General features: G+C 35.3%; 1 protein-coding gene and 1 long non-coding RNA gene across 2 annotated transcripts; one reads left to right on the top strand and one right to left on the bottom strand.

The window, feature by feature from the left end:
* The first annotated feature begins 6110 nt into the window (after window positions 1–6110).
* Window positions 6111–7784, top strand: LOC133791489 (uncharacterized mitochondrial protein AtMg00810-like). Its single transcript, XM_062229415.1, has 2 exons — window positions 6111–6323; window positions 6690–7784. The coding sequence occupies exons 1-2, from the start codon at window positions 6111–6113 to the stop codon at window positions 7782–7784; spliced, it is 1308 nt and encodes a 435-aa protein (XP_062085399.1).
* An 8438-nt stretch (window positions 7785–16222) lies between these two features.
* LOC133789504 (uncharacterized) lies at window positions 16223–18323 on the bottom strand. The gene is made up of 2 exons (XR_009873585.1): window positions 17980–18323; window positions 16223–16765 (listed from the first exon to the last, which is right to left on the bottom strand). It is a non-coding gene; the product is annotated as an uncharacterized LOC133789504 (long non-coding RNA).
* Window positions 18324–22432: the final 4109 nt, after the last annotated feature.

Genomic DNA, 22432 nt, shown 5'->3' with positions numbered 1-22432 from the left:
TTAAAAAAATGAACAAAAAGTTACTTGTAGAGAAATATAAAGGAACTTTAATACATTTAATACTCATAAAAAAGTTACAATCAAGATCATTTACTCCTCATCATTTTAAACCATACGTGGTAACAAATAAAAAAGGACATCTAATGATGCCAAATTAGTTATCCTAATGCCAAGGTATTTCCAAATGCATGATATGCATGGATCACCAATAATGGCTTCATACACCATATGAAATGAGTCTATGAATCTTTATTCTAATGCTAATAATTAGAAGTAGTACAAAGGAGGAAAGTTTTCCATCATATCTCAGTCAATTTGAACGACATCTGGATCGTCAAGGTCCAAGTCGCCTAAGTCAGCAGCCCTCTCAATGTGCTCCTCAACTTCCCTCAGTTTCTCAATGCAAGCTTGTGCAACCTCCACTATGGCATACAACATGCCAGCTAGCTCCAGAGATGCAAGATGTCCCTTCTTTGCATGCAAACCACCAACACCACGCAGACGTCGGTCTCGAGCTCGGAGTGACTTTTGAATGACGCAATTTGTACATCCACTTGTACTAGCCGAATGGAGATGCCTACTACGGACTGAAGCAAGAGTTGAACGACGAACACTTTTCGACCCAGATGGGCTGTTCATCGTCACAGTTTGGGTGGGGGTTGTGAAGTCTTTAGACGACATCTGTAGTGAGTTACCACACGGTTCAGAGATACTTTACAACAAGAGTGAAATCTGCCTAGTTTTATATTATGGTAGAGCTGCAATAATCACTTGTTGGTCCATTTTATATCACCACTAGATTTTTTATAATGTATTTTTATTTTAGTAACGTATCAGGTAAAGCCATGTTTGATTGAATAGAAAGATAGGGTTCATTTAATAAACATGAGTTAATGGAATGTATTTGAGTTTATTGCTCTGAGTTCAGAGAAAGGTTAACTCTTTTTTACCTTTAAAAATACGTACTCCATTTTGCTATCATGTTGTCTTTTATGTTCAACATAGGTAAGACTAAGTATTTATTTTAGTCTCAGTCTGAAGTGTTTTATTTTCTATCCAGCAGAAATTAAACATTGTATTATCATAAAAGAGGAAACCCTTGCACTACACGAAGCATGCATGAAAAAAGGAAACAAAATGGGATAACGTGTTAAAAGTAAATTTATAAAGTAGATAACTACTGTAAAGAATATTATATTCAACATATATGATTTCAAAAAATTTCTTGTCTTATGCGTACAGGAAGGACCATTATGTACAAAAAATTTCAAAAATTCTATTGCAAGAGAGATTCGAGGTTTGCCACCCGAGATCCTAGCCTTCAGATCCTTATCACGGACCCTTTCATCAACTTTAATGGGCAAGTTTCCATTCGGAATGTCCATTACACGTTGTAAAATCCTACTCGATAATAAAATCTTCTGGCCATACAGATTGAGACAGTTACTACCCACATCAACCCCCTGAACAAGCCACTGAACTAGTGGACTGTACACATGTGGAGAATCTACATTTAAATAAGAACCAAATCCTATCGCTACTACCATTGCTTTTGTATATTAGATAAGCAACTCACTATCCTAACTACCCGTTCAAAGGAACATCTTGTGACTATTTCACATGAATCAACCTCTATACAAACCTTATCTTCTCTAGACTTGCTAGAAGAAGCTATATTAATTGCTTTTTTTTTTTTTTCCAGACTTGCTTAGGGAGGCTGTATTGAAAGCAGCCCTCCACTTTCCAACCAGAACCTTTTGCATCTACACGAAACCAAATAATAGCATTAATCATTACTAATAAATAACACATGAAAAATAAAAAGTGTGATTATATTCCAAGTACAGTATCATACCCCTGCGAGATGAATTCGATTCTGCTATCTTATAGTGGCCTCCATTTTTCGGGATGTTTCTGCTGCCATTTTCTCAATTGTAACACTCCTAAGATAATAGAACATAGTAAACATTAAATACAAAATAATGTGGCCAGTTAATCAATACTCAACAGACTAATTGAAAAAGACATTGGTAACAAATACCCACATTAAATCAGTCGCATTGTCCTTCTTAGCAGCGACCCTTTCGCTCTTAACCACACCCTTCTTAGCCACCTTATCATTAATAGCCACAGCACCGCGCTTCCGTTTAATCGTCATTTGAAAATAATTAATCAGTTATGACTAGCACAGGGATTCAGGCAACAACTAAACAATTTAGCCTGCAAAAATTCGAGAATTAGCTCCAAAATTAAGGACAATTCTACTTGTAAACTTATACAACCTCTAGTTCATATAATAAATTAATCCTCACTGTTTTATTGGAGTTGCCAGCATTTTAAAAAATATATATATTAGTTTTTTTTTAATAATTTGTCCCCAATAAATTGCTACTTACAAAAGATACATTTACAAGTACATATTACAATTTAACAACAAAGAGAGGACAGTACTACAGTAATGAATATTTGCTAACATTTTAGTGGATATCTTTTATAGTTTTTAAGCCTTGCATCAGCATCAAGTTGTGAATGTGGAAGTTGTGAGTTGATTAGCTAAGAAAATGAGCCGAGGCACGAATATTGGGCAGCCAAAACAAGTTGCAATGGGAGCATTTATGAAGCATTAAGATAAATAAATAGGCTTTCTCTGTTTTTAGACATGATTTGGAGATTATTTGTTATTTTTAGTCTTGAAAAATGGAAACTAAGATATTACGTGATGGGTTAGTTAAAGTTTTGATTATGATTATGAAAAGAGGTTGTGGAGATTAAATAATTTACGAGAAATTAGGGTGTTACATATATAATGAATTTAAAGAATGTGGTAATATGGGAGTGGTTCATGCATAGACTTAGTTATCTTCAAATGATATACTACTGGTTCACTCTTGAGAATGTAAACTCAATTCCAATTAGTACTTGTAATAAGAACTTTTCAAATCACCTACTGCATAACTATAGATATACATATAAATAGTAAACTCTAACATGCTCTCATAATTTTCTTGGGTCTAATAATAGATTAGGAGACCATAGCCATTCTTCCATAGTTTCTTCTTCATAACAATTATCATATGCATAATAATGAGTAACATAAAATTTTGCTTCTGGGACCTTTTTTATCATTAAGACCAACCACAACTTTCAAGCAATGTCAAGACACAGTATGGTGCACTCAGGCATCATGTTAAACAATAGAAAATACTCTCTGTTTTTCTCTGTAATTGGCTCTTTTATTTTGCTATTGTATTGACAAGTGTCCTAGTCTCTCTCTCACGTGTACTATAAATAGTCATTGTACTGTGTACCACTCTTTCACTCAAGGAATATACAATACCCATTTTGTTCCTTCTGTCATGGTATCAGGCCTACCAAATGGCATCCGAAGGCAGTACTAGTTCTACCCCACCAATGGAAGATGAAAATACCAAAAACCCCCCTCAAAACCCTACCATCATTAACTTTGAAAACCCTTCTCATGCCGCCGCCACCCCTGCTTTCTCACCCGCCCCTTACTCATCTTCTTCCCCAACCCTTCCCTCTTTTAACCATTCTATTTCTATCAAACTTGATGATTCTAATTACTTAGTGTGGAGAATGCAGATGCAGAACATCATCATTGCAAATGGTCTTGAAGGATACATTGATGGCACTGTGGTATGTCCATCTCAGTTCGTCGGCCCCGGCTCCTCTCAACCGAATCCAGAGTTTCAAGCGTGGCATCGATGCAATAGACTCCTCATGAGCTGGTTGTATGCCTCCCTCTCCGACTCCTTGCTTGGGCAGATCGTGAGCTTCACCACTGCAGCTGAAATATGGGTCTCTCTTGAACGAACTTACACTGCTGCCTCTTTTGCTCGCAGCTCAGATTTTCGCACAGCATTACAAACTCTACGGAAAGATGGTCTTACTACTTTGGTATACTTGCAGAAATTGAAATCTCTGTGTAACACTCTGGCTTCTGTTGGTGAACCCATCTCCCCTCAAGATCATCTCTCTTACCTCCTAAACGGCCTTGGCCCTGAGTACAACGCTTTTGTTACACCTATTTTAGCTCAGCCTATTCCACCAACAATTGAAGAAGTGCATGCTCTGCTCCTCAGTTATGAAGCCCGTCTTGAATGCCAAACAGCCATGGCCTCCCTTAGCTCCCTTCAAGCCAATTTCGCCAAACTCCCCTTTCCTAAACCGAAACCAAAACCGCCTACTTCATCTCCACCACCACGTTATCCCTCCCCCTCTTCCCTTACTGCCTCTTCATTTTCACCCCAATATAACTCACCCCGGCCCCCATCCCGACCCTCCTCTTCCTAGATTTCTCCTAATTCTCGTTTGCCCTCCCGACCACCTAAATGTCAAATTTGTTTCAAAATGGGTCACACTGCCCTAACGTGTTACCACCGTGCCAACTTCAACTTCCAACCCTCCTCATCCCTGAGACCGTTCAATGCATACTTTACCCAACAAAGACCACAGTCATATGCCCCGTCCCCTACCTCATCCCCCGCTCCTCCTCTGCTGCCAACTCCCTCACTCCCCAACACGCTCACTAACTCTGCTTGGTACATGGACTCGGGTGCTTCCCATCATTTCACCCCTGACCTTAACTTACTGGAATCAGCCGCACCATACACTGGTGCTGATCAAATTACTAAGGGCAATGGTAAGTCTGATCCTATTTCTCATGTGGGCTCTGCACATCTACCTTCCTCACTCTCTAAATCCCTTAAACTCTGTCGTCTATACTATTCTCCTACTCTGTCCAAAAATCTTATTAGCGTTTCTCAGCTTTGTCAAGATAATAATGCATATGTTGAATTTCACCCAACTCATTTTCTTGTCAAACACCAGGTCAGTCATCAAATCCTTCTCAAAGGTCTTCTTGATCAAGGGATCTACCGTGTCACCTCTTCGCCCAAGTCCTCTACCTCGGCCCCTCCTCATCTTCTCTATTCCACCAAGACGTCTATCGATCTCTGGCATTCTCGGCTGGGTCACCCATCTTCCGATGTTATTTCACATGTTTCCTCTACTTGTAATTTTTCGCTTCCAAGAAAAGATAGTTTATCCTTTTGTACCTCTTGTCAATTGGGAAAATCTCATAGGCTGAGTTTTCCTAACTCTGTATCTCAGGCTTCCAAGCCTTTTGAACTAATACATTTAGATATTTGGGGACCAGCCCCAGTTTCATCAATTACTGGTGTTAAATATTTTCTCTTGCTTATTGATGATTTCACTCGATTTACATGGTTTTACTTGCTTCCTACCCGAGATGAAGCTTTTAATACCTTTCTTACTTTTCGAAATTTAATTTCCACACAATTTCATTCAAATATACAAACTGTTCGTACTGATTGGGGAGGTGAATATCGACCCCTTTCTCAATTTTTCACCACTCATGGCATAACACATGAAATCTCTTGTCCCCATACTCCGCAACAAAATGGTCGAGTGGAACGCAAAAATCATCATATTGTTGAAACCGGGTTAACAATGCTTGCTCATGCTCATTTACCACTCTCATATTGGCCGTATGCCTTTTCCACGGCCACTTACTTAATCAATTGCCTCCCAACTCGTGTCCTTCGTTACTCCAGCCCATACCAACTTCTTTATCACAAAGTTCCCAATTATTCTCTCCTTCGTGTCTTCGGGTGTCAATGCTTTCCTTTCCCCCGTCCCTATAATCACCACAAACTTGAATTTCGATCTCATCCTTGCACCTTTCTCGGTTACAGTAGCAAACACAAAGGCTACTTGTGTCTCCACCCCACTTCCGTTCGCATCTTTGTCACTCGTCACGTTATTTTCAATGAATCCTGTTTCCCCTTTTCTTCGGTCTCGGCCTCCACTCCTCCTGCCCAACAACCTCATTCCATTGTCGCTTCTCTCCCCTTTTCCATCCTGACAACCACTCATGTTCCCCCCCTTAACCCGTCTCCTACCCCCCTGCCCCATTGTCCCCTCTTCCACCCCCCACGGCCTCTATTACATCCCCCACACCCTCACGCGCAACTCCTCAGTTTCTTTCTTCCTCTCCTTCCTCTCACAGTCCTTCTACAATCAGCTCCTCGCCTACCTCACCCCCAACAATTCCCATTGTGGTTGATATGCACGGTCCACATGAACTTCCCATTGCCCCTACTAATTTGCACCCCATGGTTACTAGAGCTAAATCGGGCATTCACAAGCCCCGTTTATTTTTCAGTGTGGCTGTAGGTACCCCGGTTGAACCATCCACTTTTCGTGAAGCTAGTGCCGATCCCCGCTGGAATGCCGCTATGAGTACCGAGATTAATGCCTTAAAGTCACAAGGCACTTGGGTTCTTGTTCCTCTGCCTACATGAGCTCGTATAATTGGTTGCAAATGGGTCTATCGCATCAAACTTTGTGCTGATGGCTCGGTGGAGAGGTATAAAGCCCGTTTGGTGGCCAAGGGGTTTCACCAAACACCTGGCCTAGATTATCACGAAACCTTTAGCCCCGTGATTAAGCCGAACTCTATTCGGCTAGTTCTTTCTCTTGCCGTTTCACTCAATTGGCCTGTAAAACAGATCGACATTCAAAATGCCTTCCTTCATGGTGATCTTACTGAAACGGTGTACATGACGCAACCCCAAGGCTTTGTAGATTCAGCTTAACCTAATCATGTCTGTAAGCTGTCCAAGTCTCTTTATGGATTGAAACAGTCTCCGCGAGCCTGGTTTCTCAAGTTAAGCACGACTATTCTTGACTTGGGTTTTGTTGCTTCACAGGCCGATGCTTCTCTTTTCATTTACAGGTCCAAAACTGTCGTGGTTCTACTTCTCATCTACGTTGATGACATTATACTTACTGGTTCATCTGATTCTGTTATTGCTGAGTTATTGTCCTTTCTAAACACAAAGTTTGCAGTTAAGGACCTCGGGCCTCTCCACTTTTTCCTCGGTATTCAGGTACATCGTTCCACTGCTGGCCTTCATTTATCACAGACTAAATATATTCGGGACCTCCTCACAAAAACCCAGCTACTTGATTCCAAACCCGTGGCAACCCCGATGGCTCTGTCCTCTTTGTCTCTGTATGATGGGGAGTTACTCACGGACCCAACACCGTATCATAGTCTTGTTGGTGCTTTGCAGTATTGCACTATAACCCGCCCAGATATATCTTTCACAGTGAACAAGCTTTGTCAGTTTCTACATGCTCCCACAAGTGTCCATTATCAAGCGGCAAAGCGGGTTCTTCGCTATCTCAAAGGTACGGCACACCTCGGTACACTCATTCAACCCGATACAACTCATGAACTTCACTGTTTTACCGATGCTGATTGGGCCTCTTGCCCCGATGATCATCGAAGTACAAGCGCCTACTGTGTTTTCTTAGGTCTTAATCTCATCTCGTGGTCATCCGCAAAACAGAAAGTAGTCTCCCGTTCGAGTACCGAGTCGGAATACCGTGCCTTAGCCAATGGAGCATCTGAAATATCTTGGCTTCAATCTTTACTTGCCGAACTTGGTTTTCCTCTTTGGGTTCCCCCTATGCTTCACTGTGATAATATGAGAACCCTCCATCTTGCTTCGAATCCTGTTCTCCACGCTCGAACCAAACATGTCGAAATCGACTATCACTTTGTTCGCGAGAGAGTCAAAAGCGGTCATCTTCAGCTCTGTTTCACACCATCAGATAACCAAGTTGCTGACTGCCTCACGAAGCCTCTAGTTGCTTCTCGATTTCAAGAGTTACGCACCAAACTCACGGTTCTTCCCAGCCCCGTGTGTTTGCGGGGGGTTGTTAAACAATAGAAAATACTCTCTGTTTTTCTCTGTAATTGGCTCTTTTATTTTGCTATTGTATTGACAAGTGTCCTAGTCTCTCTCTCACGTGTACTATAAATAGTCATTGTACTGTGTTCCACTCTTTCACTCAAGGAATATACAATACACATTTTGTTCCTTCTGTCACATCAAAACCCAATTATCAAAATGTTTAAAATATTTTACTATTTTTGACTTTGTTAAATAGTAACATAATAACAACACACTTTAGTTTTATACTTTTATAAAACAACAAGAAAATACACTAGTAATAATAAGGAACTTAACTAACCATGATATACATACATATCCTTTTCATTTGTTTTTTGTAATTGATATTATCACATAGCCAATTTAGTTGTGTTAAGCTATTCATTTTTTCCCTGTTCTAAGTTCTTTTTGTCTTCAAGTTTTTAACATTTTTCAAAACTTTTTTCCATTATCAATTTTATCACATGCAATGATGAGAAAGTGGAGGAGCCAAATACTTTTGAAGACACACCCGACCCAGATCACACACCACACATAGATAGTATAGTTGCTAGTGCTTATGAACTAATGAATTGCACAAACAAGTTTCAAGACCATGGAATCAAACACAACACCACACCCAACAGAGGGAGCAATTATGCATTATTAGCACTAAATATTTTCAGCCAAAACATTAAACCAGTACTCCATTATCAGAAATTTTGAACATAAAAAATGAATAGAAAGCACAAACAATTTTTCACCCAAAAACTATTCAAAATAATCACCTTTACACTAAAGATCATTGGCAAAATATCATACAAAGAAACAAACACAAGTTTCGTACCTCAAGAACAAAAAATGCTACTTTCTACACTGTGGGTTTAATGACAGAACACCCTGCCAATAAATGTATCTGTTTCACAAACAACAACAAGAGAATGTTGAAAAAAAACAGAGTGTTAGTTTTCTATCAGAAGAGGTTAGTGAAAATTTTCAAAGAGATTAGAGGGTTTTAAAACAACTAACCTAGAATACGTACCTCAATATACTTAAAATCTTAGTTCAGTTCCCTTTTCTCCGTCGGAGGACCCGATCAAGCCATGCACCATAGTCGTTTCCGAGCAACGGAAGAAATTTTGGAAAGAATGATGAATTCTGGTTTTGTTTCAAAAGGTTAAAATGAGAGTAATGGTAAAGAGAGAAAATGGAGTTGATTTAAACAGTGGAGAAGTAACCGGTTGCCTCACTCCATCAATACCCCTACTAAAACTAGACTGTAACTGGAAGAAACTGACAGGGGAACAATCTCTTTTGAAGAGCACGCCCCAGCCGTTGATTACTTCAACGACTCAGATTAAAAAAACCATTACCAATCTATCACCGTTGGATCAATTAAAACCAGATCAACGATCCATATCATAAAACGAAACTTGTTCCGTCTCCGTACAAGGCGGGACGGAATCGGGGTCCATTATATATATGTGCATATATATGTTTACATGTGTTTATATATATATTTGTATATGTTTATAGGACCCCGATTTAGTCCCGCTCGGTACGGTAGTGGGACACATTTCGCAATTAAATTACAACCGTTTACTACAATCTCCTTAATCAGGAAATTTTATGTAGTTACATGTGTTGTATTCATGGCCATTGATTGAATCAACAGCTAAAGAGCTGTCTGGCAAAGAAAAGTATCAAGTGTCAGTGATTTGACAGTCACAGGCTACTTAGTAGGGGTATGACAAAAGTTTTGAGCTTTCTTGAATAGTGGAGAGAACCGGTTACAGTTCTCTATGCCTAAGCTCCATAAACTCTCCTTTTTTTTTTTTTAAGAATACACATACGCACATCTCAAAGCAAAATTGTTTTTTTTTTTATAAAAAACTTTGTCGTTTTATAGGTCCTTCTTCTGCCATTTTTGTTTCATGCAAGTGCTATTCTCAGGGTTTAGTTTAGGCAAGCGATACTAAAAGTTTGGATGAGAAAGTTTGAAAAATAGCGTGAAGTGAGGTATGAATTTCGGTAACTTTGATTTTTTTTTTAATCTTTTTATTCTTATTTTTTATAGTATTTTTTTTCCATTCCAGTGGTTGTCCTTGAGAGATTTTTGTGTTTTATTTTTTGGACAAAGTTACTATGTTTTCGGTTGAGTAAGGGTTTATTAGGTTTTCGGTTTTTATGTATTTGTTGGTTAGAGCATTCCTTGGAGCACCATTGAATCCTCTGCAACGCGTGATTCCATAGTTGATAGCATAGAAATTACATAAAAGCTAGCCCAAAGAGTTTCCGCTTCGTTACGAATGCAACACTAACATGAAACTGAACATTAACATGAACCATTCTATTATTACTTGCATGTTGTATGCTGTTTATGATGGTATAAAATAAAAAAAATAAATTTTAAACATTTTTTGTATATGGCCAGAGGGTTTTGTATTTGACTGTTTAAATCTACATCTATCGAATCAAAGGTTACTTTAGGTACTAGATTAAAAATATAACCAGAAATAAAAGCTGGGTTTGTCTAACAATTAAGTTTTTTGAGAAGTTAATTAATTATGCTCAATGTTAGTAAATTGTGATTGTAACCTTTTATTTGCTCAAATACTTGTTTTCTAAGAAGTTAATTATAATTATGCAAATTATATACTTAATTTTGTAATTTGGTTATTTGGGAATAAATATGTTATGATCATAATATCAATTGGTGGTCTGTTTACTTGGTTTGAAGTTGAGTAGGTTATTTGGGTCGTGGAGGCATATATGTATCTAGAACACTGACGATGAGGAAGAAGCATGGTGGAGTGATAAAAAAGGTCGAAGAAGTAGACAGTAATGAGAAGATGGCCCCATGATACAAAAGTCTCCTAGTTAATTTCTAACCAGTTTTCTATATTACAAGGACATGATCCATATGGTTACCTTAGCCAATATTTAAAGAATTTAACATTTTCATCGACAAATAAATGACTGAGATAATCTACATCACAAGGTCCACAACTCGAGATATAGCATACCACAAAGGAATAAAAACAAAACAAATATGCTTATAAACATCTTCAAAGAACGAAACCAAAGAATATTTTATGTAACATCTTCAAAGCGCGGAACCAAAGAATATTTTATGTAACTATCATACATATTTAGTTTGATAAAATGCTAAAAAAGTCACCAAATTTATAAGAATTGTTCTGTACATCAACATGTTGCATAGGGTTATCTCTTATTCGAAGTTCAAACAAATCAGTGTTCACATTTTCATCAAACACAATAAAAAAAACACTTACAAATAATTACATACCTCAAAACCAAAGACAAAAATCAGGAATAAAATAATGTGTATCCTAGTTCAACTATTGTGTAAATTAACTAGAATCATTGTGTTTTTACGTGCATTTACTGTGCCAAACATATTTACGTGACAATTATATCGTCTATCATAAATTACACAAAACACCTTGTGCCCACAATAAAATATTATTTAATAAATGCAATTACAACTATATCCCAATGACCCACAAATTTTTTAAACCAAACAAATCAAACATGTACACAAAACTAGCTACCACAAGTATTACTCATATTTTTTAACATTGGGTGGGCCAGTGGCCTATGCAACTTTTTCAAAAATTGTCAGTCAATGGTACCATTTATTAGAAGCAAAACATTTTATATATATTAATTTAATAAGAAACACAAGCGGGAGCCGTTCTGCAGCCGTACTTGACGGGCTGGAATCGGTGGCCATGTTTATATGTGTGTATAAATAAATATATATATATGTGTGGTCGTGTGTTTATATGTGTATATATGTTTGTATAAATATATATATATATGTATATGTTTATATGTGTGTTAATAAATGTATATTTGTTTATATATAAATATTTATGTATAGATATATATTTATATGTTTGTGTATATGTGTATATATATGTGTGTGCTTGTTTATATAAGTATATAAATATATATATGTTATAATTTTTTTTTGTTTTATTAACTTTGTTTTCTTTTTTGGAGAAAATAAATAGGAGTAAATTTTGGAGTATTTTCATTTGGAACGTTTTCTTTTGGATCATTTATTAATTGGTATATGTCTCTTATTTATTATTATTATTATTTACTATTGTTAAAGGAGTTTGAATATCCTAAATATTCATCCATAGTGAAGTAGGTTTTGTGAAATTTTTGTGTGTTGTGCAGATATAAGGAAGAAACTTATTGTGTGTTGTTTGAATTGTGTTTTCTTAACTGTTTACAAATGGCTAGGTCATTAGTATAAGAGAGATGCTGCCCAATATTTTTTTATAGATTTATAGGGTCAGGATAGGGTCGGAGTCGAGGTAAGGTCTTTTATAGGGTCGGGGTCAGGATAGAGTCTTTATAAGGTTAGGGGTCGGGATAAAGTCTTTATAGGGTCGGGATAGAGTCTTTTGGGCACCCAAGTCACATCAGCAGTTCTAGGATATTACAAGGATTGGACTAATGTCCCAAAATAGTATAAGGACAATGTCATTAGTAAAGTGAAGATAAATTTTTTAGAATTTACTTTAATGATAATTTTATTATAATTCCAGCATGATTAGCATGTTTTCTCTTTATTGTAGCACATCTATCAAATAGATGGGCAGCCAAATTATACCACCCTCATTGACAGTATCGATGCTAAGATGACTGAGAGATACCGAGATAGGAAAACTAAGTGGCATACCCACTTCAAAAAGTTCTACAAAGGACTAGATGATTAGGGCGAGGTCCTAAAGAATTCACCCAAAGATGTCAACATCGATGAGTGGAAACAAATTTGTGAGTTTCCAGGAGTCCAGAGTTTATTGTGCGCTTCGTTAAGAACAAAATAAACTGAGACCAAATGAGTACTCTACAACACAAGGCACGAAATCATTAGCGACCACTCGTCACGAAAAAGTAAGTGAAAATATTAACTTAATTAAGTTGTACGAATTTATAAGTTCTCTAACATTCTCATTTTCTTTAATAGTTGAACCCGAACCTAATTGAGGAATGAGAGGAGTATCACTGGACAAAAAAGAACAAGAAATTTATTAACGAGGATGCTGAACGAGATTATGTAAGTTTAACTTTATTATCAATTCAAATAATTATATTTTTCTTTTGTATTATATTTAAAAAAAAAAAAAAAGGTTAAGTTGAAGTCAACTCTTGAAGCTGACACTCAACAGACAGTTGAATCTGGTACCGATGATTCTTCCTCGGTCGATCAAATGAAGATAATAAGTCAGGTTCTTGGTGAAAGGCGGGGGCCACCAGTGAGGAGTTGGCCGCAAATTAATGGGAAAAGTGTTAAACCATCCATCTCAAAACACTCAGTCTCAGGCACCACCTCAACAGTCGACTGAGGAAATTCGTGAATTGGTTGACATTGTGAAGGTCATGAATGAACAGCTTCAGTACGTGTATCAGCAGCTTCCACCTGAAAAACGTCCGACAAAAAACGTGGAGATGCAGAATACATATTAGCGATTTTTCGAGAAGTATGTAGGCTCGTCTTCTGAAACTCAAACACAACACACGTCTCAAGCTTCAGTTTCTCAGCCTTCATCAGGCCATCCCAACACACCTGCACCAACTTTGCCATCTCAACCTTCGGCCTAGTCATATATGTATCAATGGTCGATGCTTCCGTACCCCCAGGCTTGTCATTCTCATATGAGCGGACCTTCGTCCCAACCCTTGCCTCCTCTTACGAGTGGGTCGTTGTCTCAACCTCCGCTCTATCCGTATCCATACATGTATGGACCTGGAGGATCATCGTTACCTCCACAGTATCCATGGGCGATGTCTCTGCACACACCACATGCACCGCAGGCACCAGAAGAAGGGAACAATACGGAGGACGTTGAAGGTTGAGATATTTTATATATTATTGTATTAAACAATAGCTTTTAATTAATAAATTATTGAATGGATATTTAATTTGGATAATATTGTATTATTAGATTATTTTTTAAATAAATTATTAATTTTATACATATTTAATTTTGATATTATAAATTAAAAAATATTATTTTAATATTTTTTTTATTATATAAAAGTATTAGGGATGACTTTTTATTATTAGGGCGAAATATGATATGAGAATCATGATTATTAGGGGTGACATTCAACTTATTAGGGGCAAAATGGTCACTGCTAATACTAATTATTAGGGGCGACTGTTTTGTCGCCACTAATAATCCACATTAGCGTCGAAATATTAGTGGTGACATGTCACTGCTGATGACCATCAACTGTGACTTCGGGTATTATTAGGGGCGACATAGCCTTTTTGTTGTAGTGAGAGTACTTTTTAATTAATTTTCTAACTTGAAATTAATTTTTTAGTATTTTAAAATTAAACTTAGGTATAATCCAGCTTGTCTAGTATGGCCCACTAACAGAGACCCTATTAACGGAATTGGATGTAATTACAATTTTTGGATGCTTGAGTACTTTACTCGTTGAAAAATAGTTTGGATCCATGTCGGGTATTTTATCCAAACATTGGGTACTTATGTCGTAAATAGCACAATATATATAACTAATAATAATAATAATAATAATAATAATAATAAGCAGGATCGTATTTTATACTAAAATACAATAAATTACGCATTTTTAAAAAACAATAAATTATTTAATCTATTCCTTTTTTTCTCTTTATTTGTCAATTTTTTTATCTGCAAAATAGAGATTAAATAAAAGGAAAAAATGATTTTTTTTACGGTTCCTATTTTTTTTCTTCAAAAATTTGCACTTAAGTTTTCAAAATATGATTTTCAAAGTTTCATAACTATAAAAATACTATTTTTTTTAGGAAAAACAACTTGAAAACAACTCACTGAATAAAAAAAAAAACAATATACATATATCTCACAACAATTAAACATAAAAAAAAAACTAAAAACAACTTGAAAGCGATACAAGAAAAAAAAAAGACAAAACCATCAAAATATAAAAAAAAATTCTTAAAACCGTAAAATTGAAGAAAAAAATATTTGACCGTAAAAACGTAATATTTTTTTTAGCAAATATGAGTATTTTATGTAAAAATCTTTTTTTAAAAAGTGCAAATTAGATCATACCCAATTTTAGAGTAGAGTAAGTAACATTTAAAATACTCAATGCTTTTTTATACCTCATATTGTATTATAATGTATTAAGTTTGACTTTGTATTAAAATGTTTATTAAATTATATTGTGTTTGGTATGCAATAATATTGTATTGTCTTACATATACTCCAAGGCTTAATCCCCTCCTACTTAATATACAATTATAACCTTTTAGTTTAATTTTTTATGAGGAATTTTTAGTATTTTTCTTTTGTAAAACAATAAATCGTTTTATAGTATTCACCAAATCTTTATTTTAATAATCTGTAGTCGTCTTTATATAAATTTTGTTTTATGACTTCCTAAAACAAAAATTTGCATGATTGAATATAGTGCTGAGCATGGTCAAGAAAGACTAGAGTTGAATGTTGTATGAAGTTCTTTGCCTAAATAGGTTATCGTTGCAAGTGGACGTTTATGTGATTTTCTTTTTCTTACACTTGCTTCGACACCATATACATATTCGAGTTGAAAACAGGATATTGACTTTCTTATTTCAAATAACTTGTGTTGTTGTTGTTTTCAATTTTAGAAGTTTTATGATATTTCTGCTACATTTATAATGATAGTAACAATATTATAATGTCCCTTAACAAAATAATGTTCAATCCCATACAATTGGTCTTGGTGAAAGAAAACAAGCGTGAAGATTATTTGCTTTCTATTACATTTGGGATTTAAGTTTAAATAATTATTGTTTGATTATAAGATGTAGAAGATTTATGTTTAAGTTTGTGTCTTTGCCTATTGATTCAGTGGAGGAAAAAGATTTGACTGTGTGAAAACACACTCATGACTCCTTGAGGATTAGGTCGAGTGGTAAAAAACGATCAAAGGGAGGTCTTCCATAAGATATGCGATTTGGTTTCTCGGCCTACAGTTTACTGTCTCCAAAGATTCAATTAGAAGGCACCTTATGAGAATCTTGATTGAGATTGAGACCCTATTTGGTCCTACCTTTTTAAGTTGTTGTCATTTAGAAGGTAACTCTTATAATATTGCTAAATCAACTTTGTCTCGTTAAAGACTTTTTGTAATGACCTTCAGTTGAGTGGTCACCTTTAATTATTTTTTACTCATTTTTCAGTAAGTGTATAGGAGGCACGTGCCCTATCACTAGTATTTATATATATGTATTTCTAAGCCCTATCATGTGTGATATTAACTCCGACCTCAACTCTAAGCTCGACCGTACTCCAATACTTACCCATTCTCATTCCAACCCAAACTTCTAAAAAGTAAATTTGTATATCATGAAATATCATCATTCTGACCCAAATATAATTTCAACAAAACCCAAATTAGTACATGCTATATCATTAAAATTAACATTGAAATTACCTCTCGCAACTAAGGCTGAGTATGCACAAACATCTCAAAGTAGAATAATACTCACAATACCCAATATACAAGAGAATGAGAACAACTCAAAGCTTGTAGTCATGTTCTCATAAGGCTATGTCTCGCAACTAAGGCAGAGTACACACAAGCCTTTCTCTACATACATACAAAGCACCAGGTACATTTGCTTATAAAACAAGATCACTACTGTTGTAAAAAAGGGTTTAAAACTAATGCGGTGTAATGCATCATTCAGTTGAATGGCTACTACATCTATATCCTGATTATAGAGACACTATGCACACAAATGAGTGGAGAAATCCATCATAAAACTTTGTTTTCTGCTGCAGCGAGTGGAGATTTTTATGAACAAATCCACTCAAAAGGTTTTATTCTATTTAGTTATGAATGAAAAGAGCAAGAGAACTGGTTTTCTATTGCCATGCTTCACGAGAACATGAGAGAAATAGTTATATGTTTCCCGGAAGATTTGAGACTAGTGGCTCCAAATGACTTATCTGAAATGAGTTGCCAAAATATTATAAGCTATTAAGATTTGAGGTATACAAACACATATATATTTTCTATTTCTTTCGAATCGCTAAACACAAAAAGAAGCTTCAAACTCAACACTTGAGTTATATTATGAGCTGGACAAATGTACACCATAACCCAAGCCTTCCCCTACATAGTACATACATTCAAAGCAAGAAAGGTGACGCAAACCCAAGCTGAGAAAGGGACCCAACTAGAGTCTACAAGGAGCCATCTCTCAGATAGTTTGTTTGTTCTATAATCATAATCTAAACGCATATAGCATGAACTTCCCAATTTTTTTTCCTACAATCGTCTAAGCAAATTCCCAATAAACTTTAGACATTGCAGAAATTTATCCATACAGATTAATCTAGCATAATCCAAGTATAAAGTAGGACAAGCAATCTTAAAACCCAACATTTTTCAAACACCCTTTACTTTAAACAAGTAAAGAACAAAAAAAGGTAATGGAAAACATCAAGAAAAGATCATCCATAAAAACGTAAACATTCTTCTAGCAACTTTTGATGATCAAAGATTCACTAATTTCTTTAAATCTTTACCGAATTTATTCAAGTGTGAACTATGTTGGGCATTTGATCAAACATATGGTGGGTGTATTTTAAAAGCAAAAAATCAAACACAATACATGTATAAAACACATCAATTTTGCACGGAAAAAGAACACATAGCAAACACATCCACAACAATATTCTTATAAAAACATTCAGTCACTGACACACAGACCTATCATAACACCACCGACTCGAAGTCATACGTCTTGGCAGGGGGAAACAGGCAATAATGTGACCAATGTCAAACTCATTAGTGACCTAGAAGCAGTAGCTGAACGAGTACTAAATGCAAAACATATGTGGATCGTTCTTTAGCCATACAGTCACCACCAAGTAACAACGGTAACCTTCCGCGAGGCTTTTTCTAAGATATGAATTCGATCTTCAAGTAGACTAACCTTTTATCTTTAATATAGTATTGCTTATTCAAGAAGAGAAGAGTAGATCAAACGATGAGACTTGCAGTTTGCTCCCATTTCTTCTATACTTGCATAATATGATCAGTTCAATTACAGAAAAGGGTTCATTCAATCGCTTAGTTAGAAAGTTACATTCCATGAAGCAAATCAAAATATATTCATACACTCCAAACCCATAACAAGAAATTAAAACCTACGTACCAAATCCAGCAGAGACAACACAAGCTTAGGACGAGAAAACGTGAAAAAGTGGCGGCCTGCGTCTGGAAGTTTCCACAGAACTCCGCCCACCTCAGAGATCTGCCGGAACAGATGACCGGCGCCGGAAGATAGGGCCGGCACGGAGAAAATCGTAGAGTTTAGGTGAGAGAGATTAATGGATAATATAATACAGCCTTAGGAGAAAAAATAATAGAATACATCCTAGCCTATTACAGTCGCGTTTTTTTAAAATATAATATAATACACTGTATATCGTATTAATAATTTATACAGCACAAAATTCCACCAAAATGTTGTATTAGTTTAGAGCATTGTTATTTTGCTTTCTTCAATATCACATAAAACACACCATTGTATTTTTGTTTCTTGATATCATATTAGTATATGTTAATTTTAGTTCTGCTTTAGTAGTTTTCTCTACAAATGCAGATCATTCACACGTGCACAATATTACATAAATACATAACAAGAATCACACGTGCGTGCAATGATCAGCTTCAAACATACGTGTATATATAAATATTCTTCTCTGCTATAAACACATTCATCCAACTTCTTCTCACCCGGCCATTAGCAATTAAACAGTAATCTTCTTCTTCTTTAACATTAAACGATATATGCTACTATTGTTCTTGATTCTTCTTCGTCTTCTTATTCTTCTTTAAAAATCTTATTTTATATTTATACTACTAACTACTGTTCTTGCTCTCTCTAGCTATGCGATATGTAGTCTTGATTATATACCTACGCATATAAAAGGTCAATATATATAGATATATTATACATATACTTTCATCGTGTTAAATCTCTTAGATCATTTTTATTAATTCTTTGTGATTATCAGGAATAATTATAGTATATATATATCGAAGTATATATTTGTTGGATATTTGAATGGAAAAACCAAATTGGGTTTTGTAAATAAGAGTTTATGCCTCTCCTTTGTTACCTATATATAGAGTCTTGAGTCTCTTAATTTTAAACACACCAAAAACTTATACTTATATATATTTGTCTTTCTTTAAAGATTGTGATATATATATTTGTCTACTGTTCTAGTGTGATAGAGTTCGGGAATATTTGGTTCGGCGAAGTAATACTTGTCGTTCATCGTTGTAAATTAATTATAATTGCTATTTATATTATTTATATATTGGTATTTATAATTATAATATTGTTATATATATATTATAAGTTATTTATAATTATAATATTATATTGTTATATATATTATAAGTTATTTATAATTATAATATTATATTGTTATATATATATTATAAGTTATTTATATTATATTATTTATAATTATAATATTGTTATATATATTATAAGTTATTTATATTGTATTATTTATAATTATAATATTTATGTATCTTTAATTTAGTAGATATAAATATTGTATTTATCATATTGGGTTAATTCAAGTATTATATAAGTTATGTTTTTCTTACAATCTTAAAACAGATTATTGTTTAAATATAATATTTGAATATATCTATTAGTGATATTTCTATATCTATATATTGAAAGATATTGTTATTGCGAAAAGTTCGTTTGAACTTAAATCTCACTAGAGAAGTTCTGGGAATTGAATATTTTCAAAGAAACTAGACTGCTGAGGCAGGGGCTAGACCCTTCTTCTAGTGTTCTACGAGAGGCTAGACTACGAATGGTTGGGTTTTTTTTTACCCTTCCAGGCTAACCTAAGAATTTTCTTTAAGTTTGATCTAATAAATCTATCAGCCATGGTGTTTGAGATAAACCTACTCAATTCCAACCCAATGGAGTGGTGGATTGATACTGGTGCCACTCGGCATGTATGCTCAAACAAGAGTCTGTTCAAATCTTTTGAACAGGTAGATAATGGCGAGAAGATTTTCATGGGAAATTCTGCCACATCTAAAATTGCGGGTCAAGGAAGTGTGATCCTAAAAATGACTTCTGGAAAGGAGCTGACTCTGAACAACCAGAGATCCGGAAAAACCTAGTGTCTGGTTCACTGTTGAACAAACACGGATTCCGAATTGTATTTGAGTCAGACAAAGTTGTTCTGTCCAAAAGTGGAATGTATGTAGGAAGTGGTTATGTAACTGATGGGTTGTTTAAACTCAGTATAATGGTTGTTAAACCAATTATCAATAAAGTTAATAACTCTTCTACTTACTTGCTTGAGTCTTCCAATGTTTGGCATGGTAGACTAGGACATGTTAATTATGATACTCTACGGAGATTAATTAGCTTGAATCACATACCAAAATTCCACATTGATTCAAATCATAAGTGTGAAACCTGTGTTGAGGCAAAACTAACAAGGTCTTCTTTCAAAACGATTGAAAGGAATAATGAACCCCTAAATTTAATCCATAGCGATGTATGTGATTTAAAATTTGTTCAAACAAGGGGAGGCAATAAGTATTTTATTACTTTTGTCGATGATAGCATGAAATATTGCTATGTGTATTTGCTGAAAAGCAAAGACGAGGCTATAGAGAAATTTGTTCTCTATAAGACCGAAGTTGAGAATCAACTTAACAAAAAGATTAAGGTGTTGAGAAGTGATCGAGGTGGTGAGTATGAATCACCATTTCGTGAATTCTGTGCAAAAAATGGAATCATCCATGAAACCACTGCACCTTATTCACCTCAGCAAAATGGTGTTGCTGAACGGAAAAATCGTACATTGAAAGATATGATGAATGCGATGTTGATTAGTTCTGGATTGTCGCAGAACATGTGGGGAGAAGCTATCTTATCAGCTAATTGTCTTTTAAATAAGATACCCAAAAAGAAAGAAGATAAGACCCCTTATGAGTTATGGAAAGGAACGAAACCTTCCTTCAAATACTTAAGAGTGTGGGGGTGTCTTGCCAAAGTTGCTGTACCTTTACCAAAAATGGTAAAAATAGGTCCAAAAACTATTGATTGCATTTTCATTGGTTATGCACATAATAGTAGTGCGTATCGGTTTTTGGTGTATGAGTCTAAAATATCTGACATACACAAAAACACGAGAATGGAATCCAGAAATGCGTCATTCTTTGAACACGTATTTCCTCTTAGATCAAAAGAGGATTCAAGTTCATTGAAATGAACACATGAGACTATTGCTGAAAATAGTCAGGATCAAAGTCAAGAATGTGAGGATGAACCTAGACGTAGCAAAAGGATTAGAACAGAAAAATCTTTTGGTCCAGATTTTCTGACCTATTTGCTAGAAGGTGAACCTCAAAGCTTTGATGAAGCTGTGAACTCCACTGAAGGCTCTTTATGGAAAGATGCTATTAATAGTGAGATTGAATCCATACTTCAAAATCACACCTGGGAGTTAGTAGATCTTCCTCCAGGATGTAAGCCTTTAGGGGCTAAATGGATTTTCAAAAGGAAAATGAAATCTGATGGTTCAATTGGTAAGTATAAGGCACGTCTTGTAATTAAATGTTATAAGCAGCGTGAAGGCCTTGATTACTTTGACACTTATTCTCATGTGACGAGAATAAATTCCATTAGGATGATACTTGCTATTGCTGCGTTACGCAATCTTGAAGTACATCAAATGGATGTGAAAACTGCTTTTCTAAATGGGGATTTAAATGAAGAAATTTATATGGAACAACCCGAGGGTTTTTCCTCCCCAGGAAAAGAAAGAAAAGTATGTAAATTGGTGAAATCTTTATATGGTTTAAAGCAAGCACCAAAACAATGGCATGAGAAATTTGACCAAACTATGTTGGCAAATGGCTTCAAAATCAATGAATGTATTTATGTTAAAGAAACAGATAATGACTATGTCATTTTGTGTCTTTACGTAGATGACATACTCATTGTTAGAAGCAGTGATAAGATGATCAAATCTATCAAGAGTATGTTGAACTCGAAATTTGACATGAAAGATATGGGTCTAGCAGATGTCATTTTGGGGATTCAAATCTCAAGGACATCTGATAAGATCATTCTAAGTCAGTCACATTATGTGGACAAAATTCTTGAGAAATTCAACAAAGAAGATTCTGGTGTATCCAGAACCCCTATAGACTCAAGTCTACATTTGTTCAAGAACAAAGGGGAGAGTGTCTCTCAGGTAGAGTACTCTAGAATTATTGGAAGTCTAATGTACTTAATGAGTCGTACAAGACCTGATATAGCCTACGCAGTTAGTAAACTGAGTAGATACACGAGTAATCCAGGGTCTGACCACTGGAAAGGAATAACAAGAGTACTTAGGTACTTACGATTTACTCGTAGCTATGGGCTGCACTATACTAAATATCCAGCAGTACTTGAAGGGTATTATGATGCTAATTGGATATCTGATATGAAAGATTCAAAATCTACGAGTGGATATGTGTTCACACTCGGTGGTGCAGCTGTATCATGGTGTTGCGAAATTTATAGCTATGCAAGTGCACACAGTCGCAGTTCGTAATAAAATGGT

This window comes from Humulus lupulus, chromosome 7 (genome assembly GCF_963169125.1).
Source record: "Humulus lupulus chromosome 7, drHumLupu1.1, whole genome shotgun sequence".
Classification (NCBI taxonomy): domain Eukaryota; kingdom Viridiplantae; phylum Streptophyta; class Magnoliopsida; order Rosales; family Cannabaceae; genus Humulus; species Humulus lupulus.
Note: the sequence above shows the minus strand (reverse complement) of the source record. Positions and strands in the feature narration are given on the sequence as shown.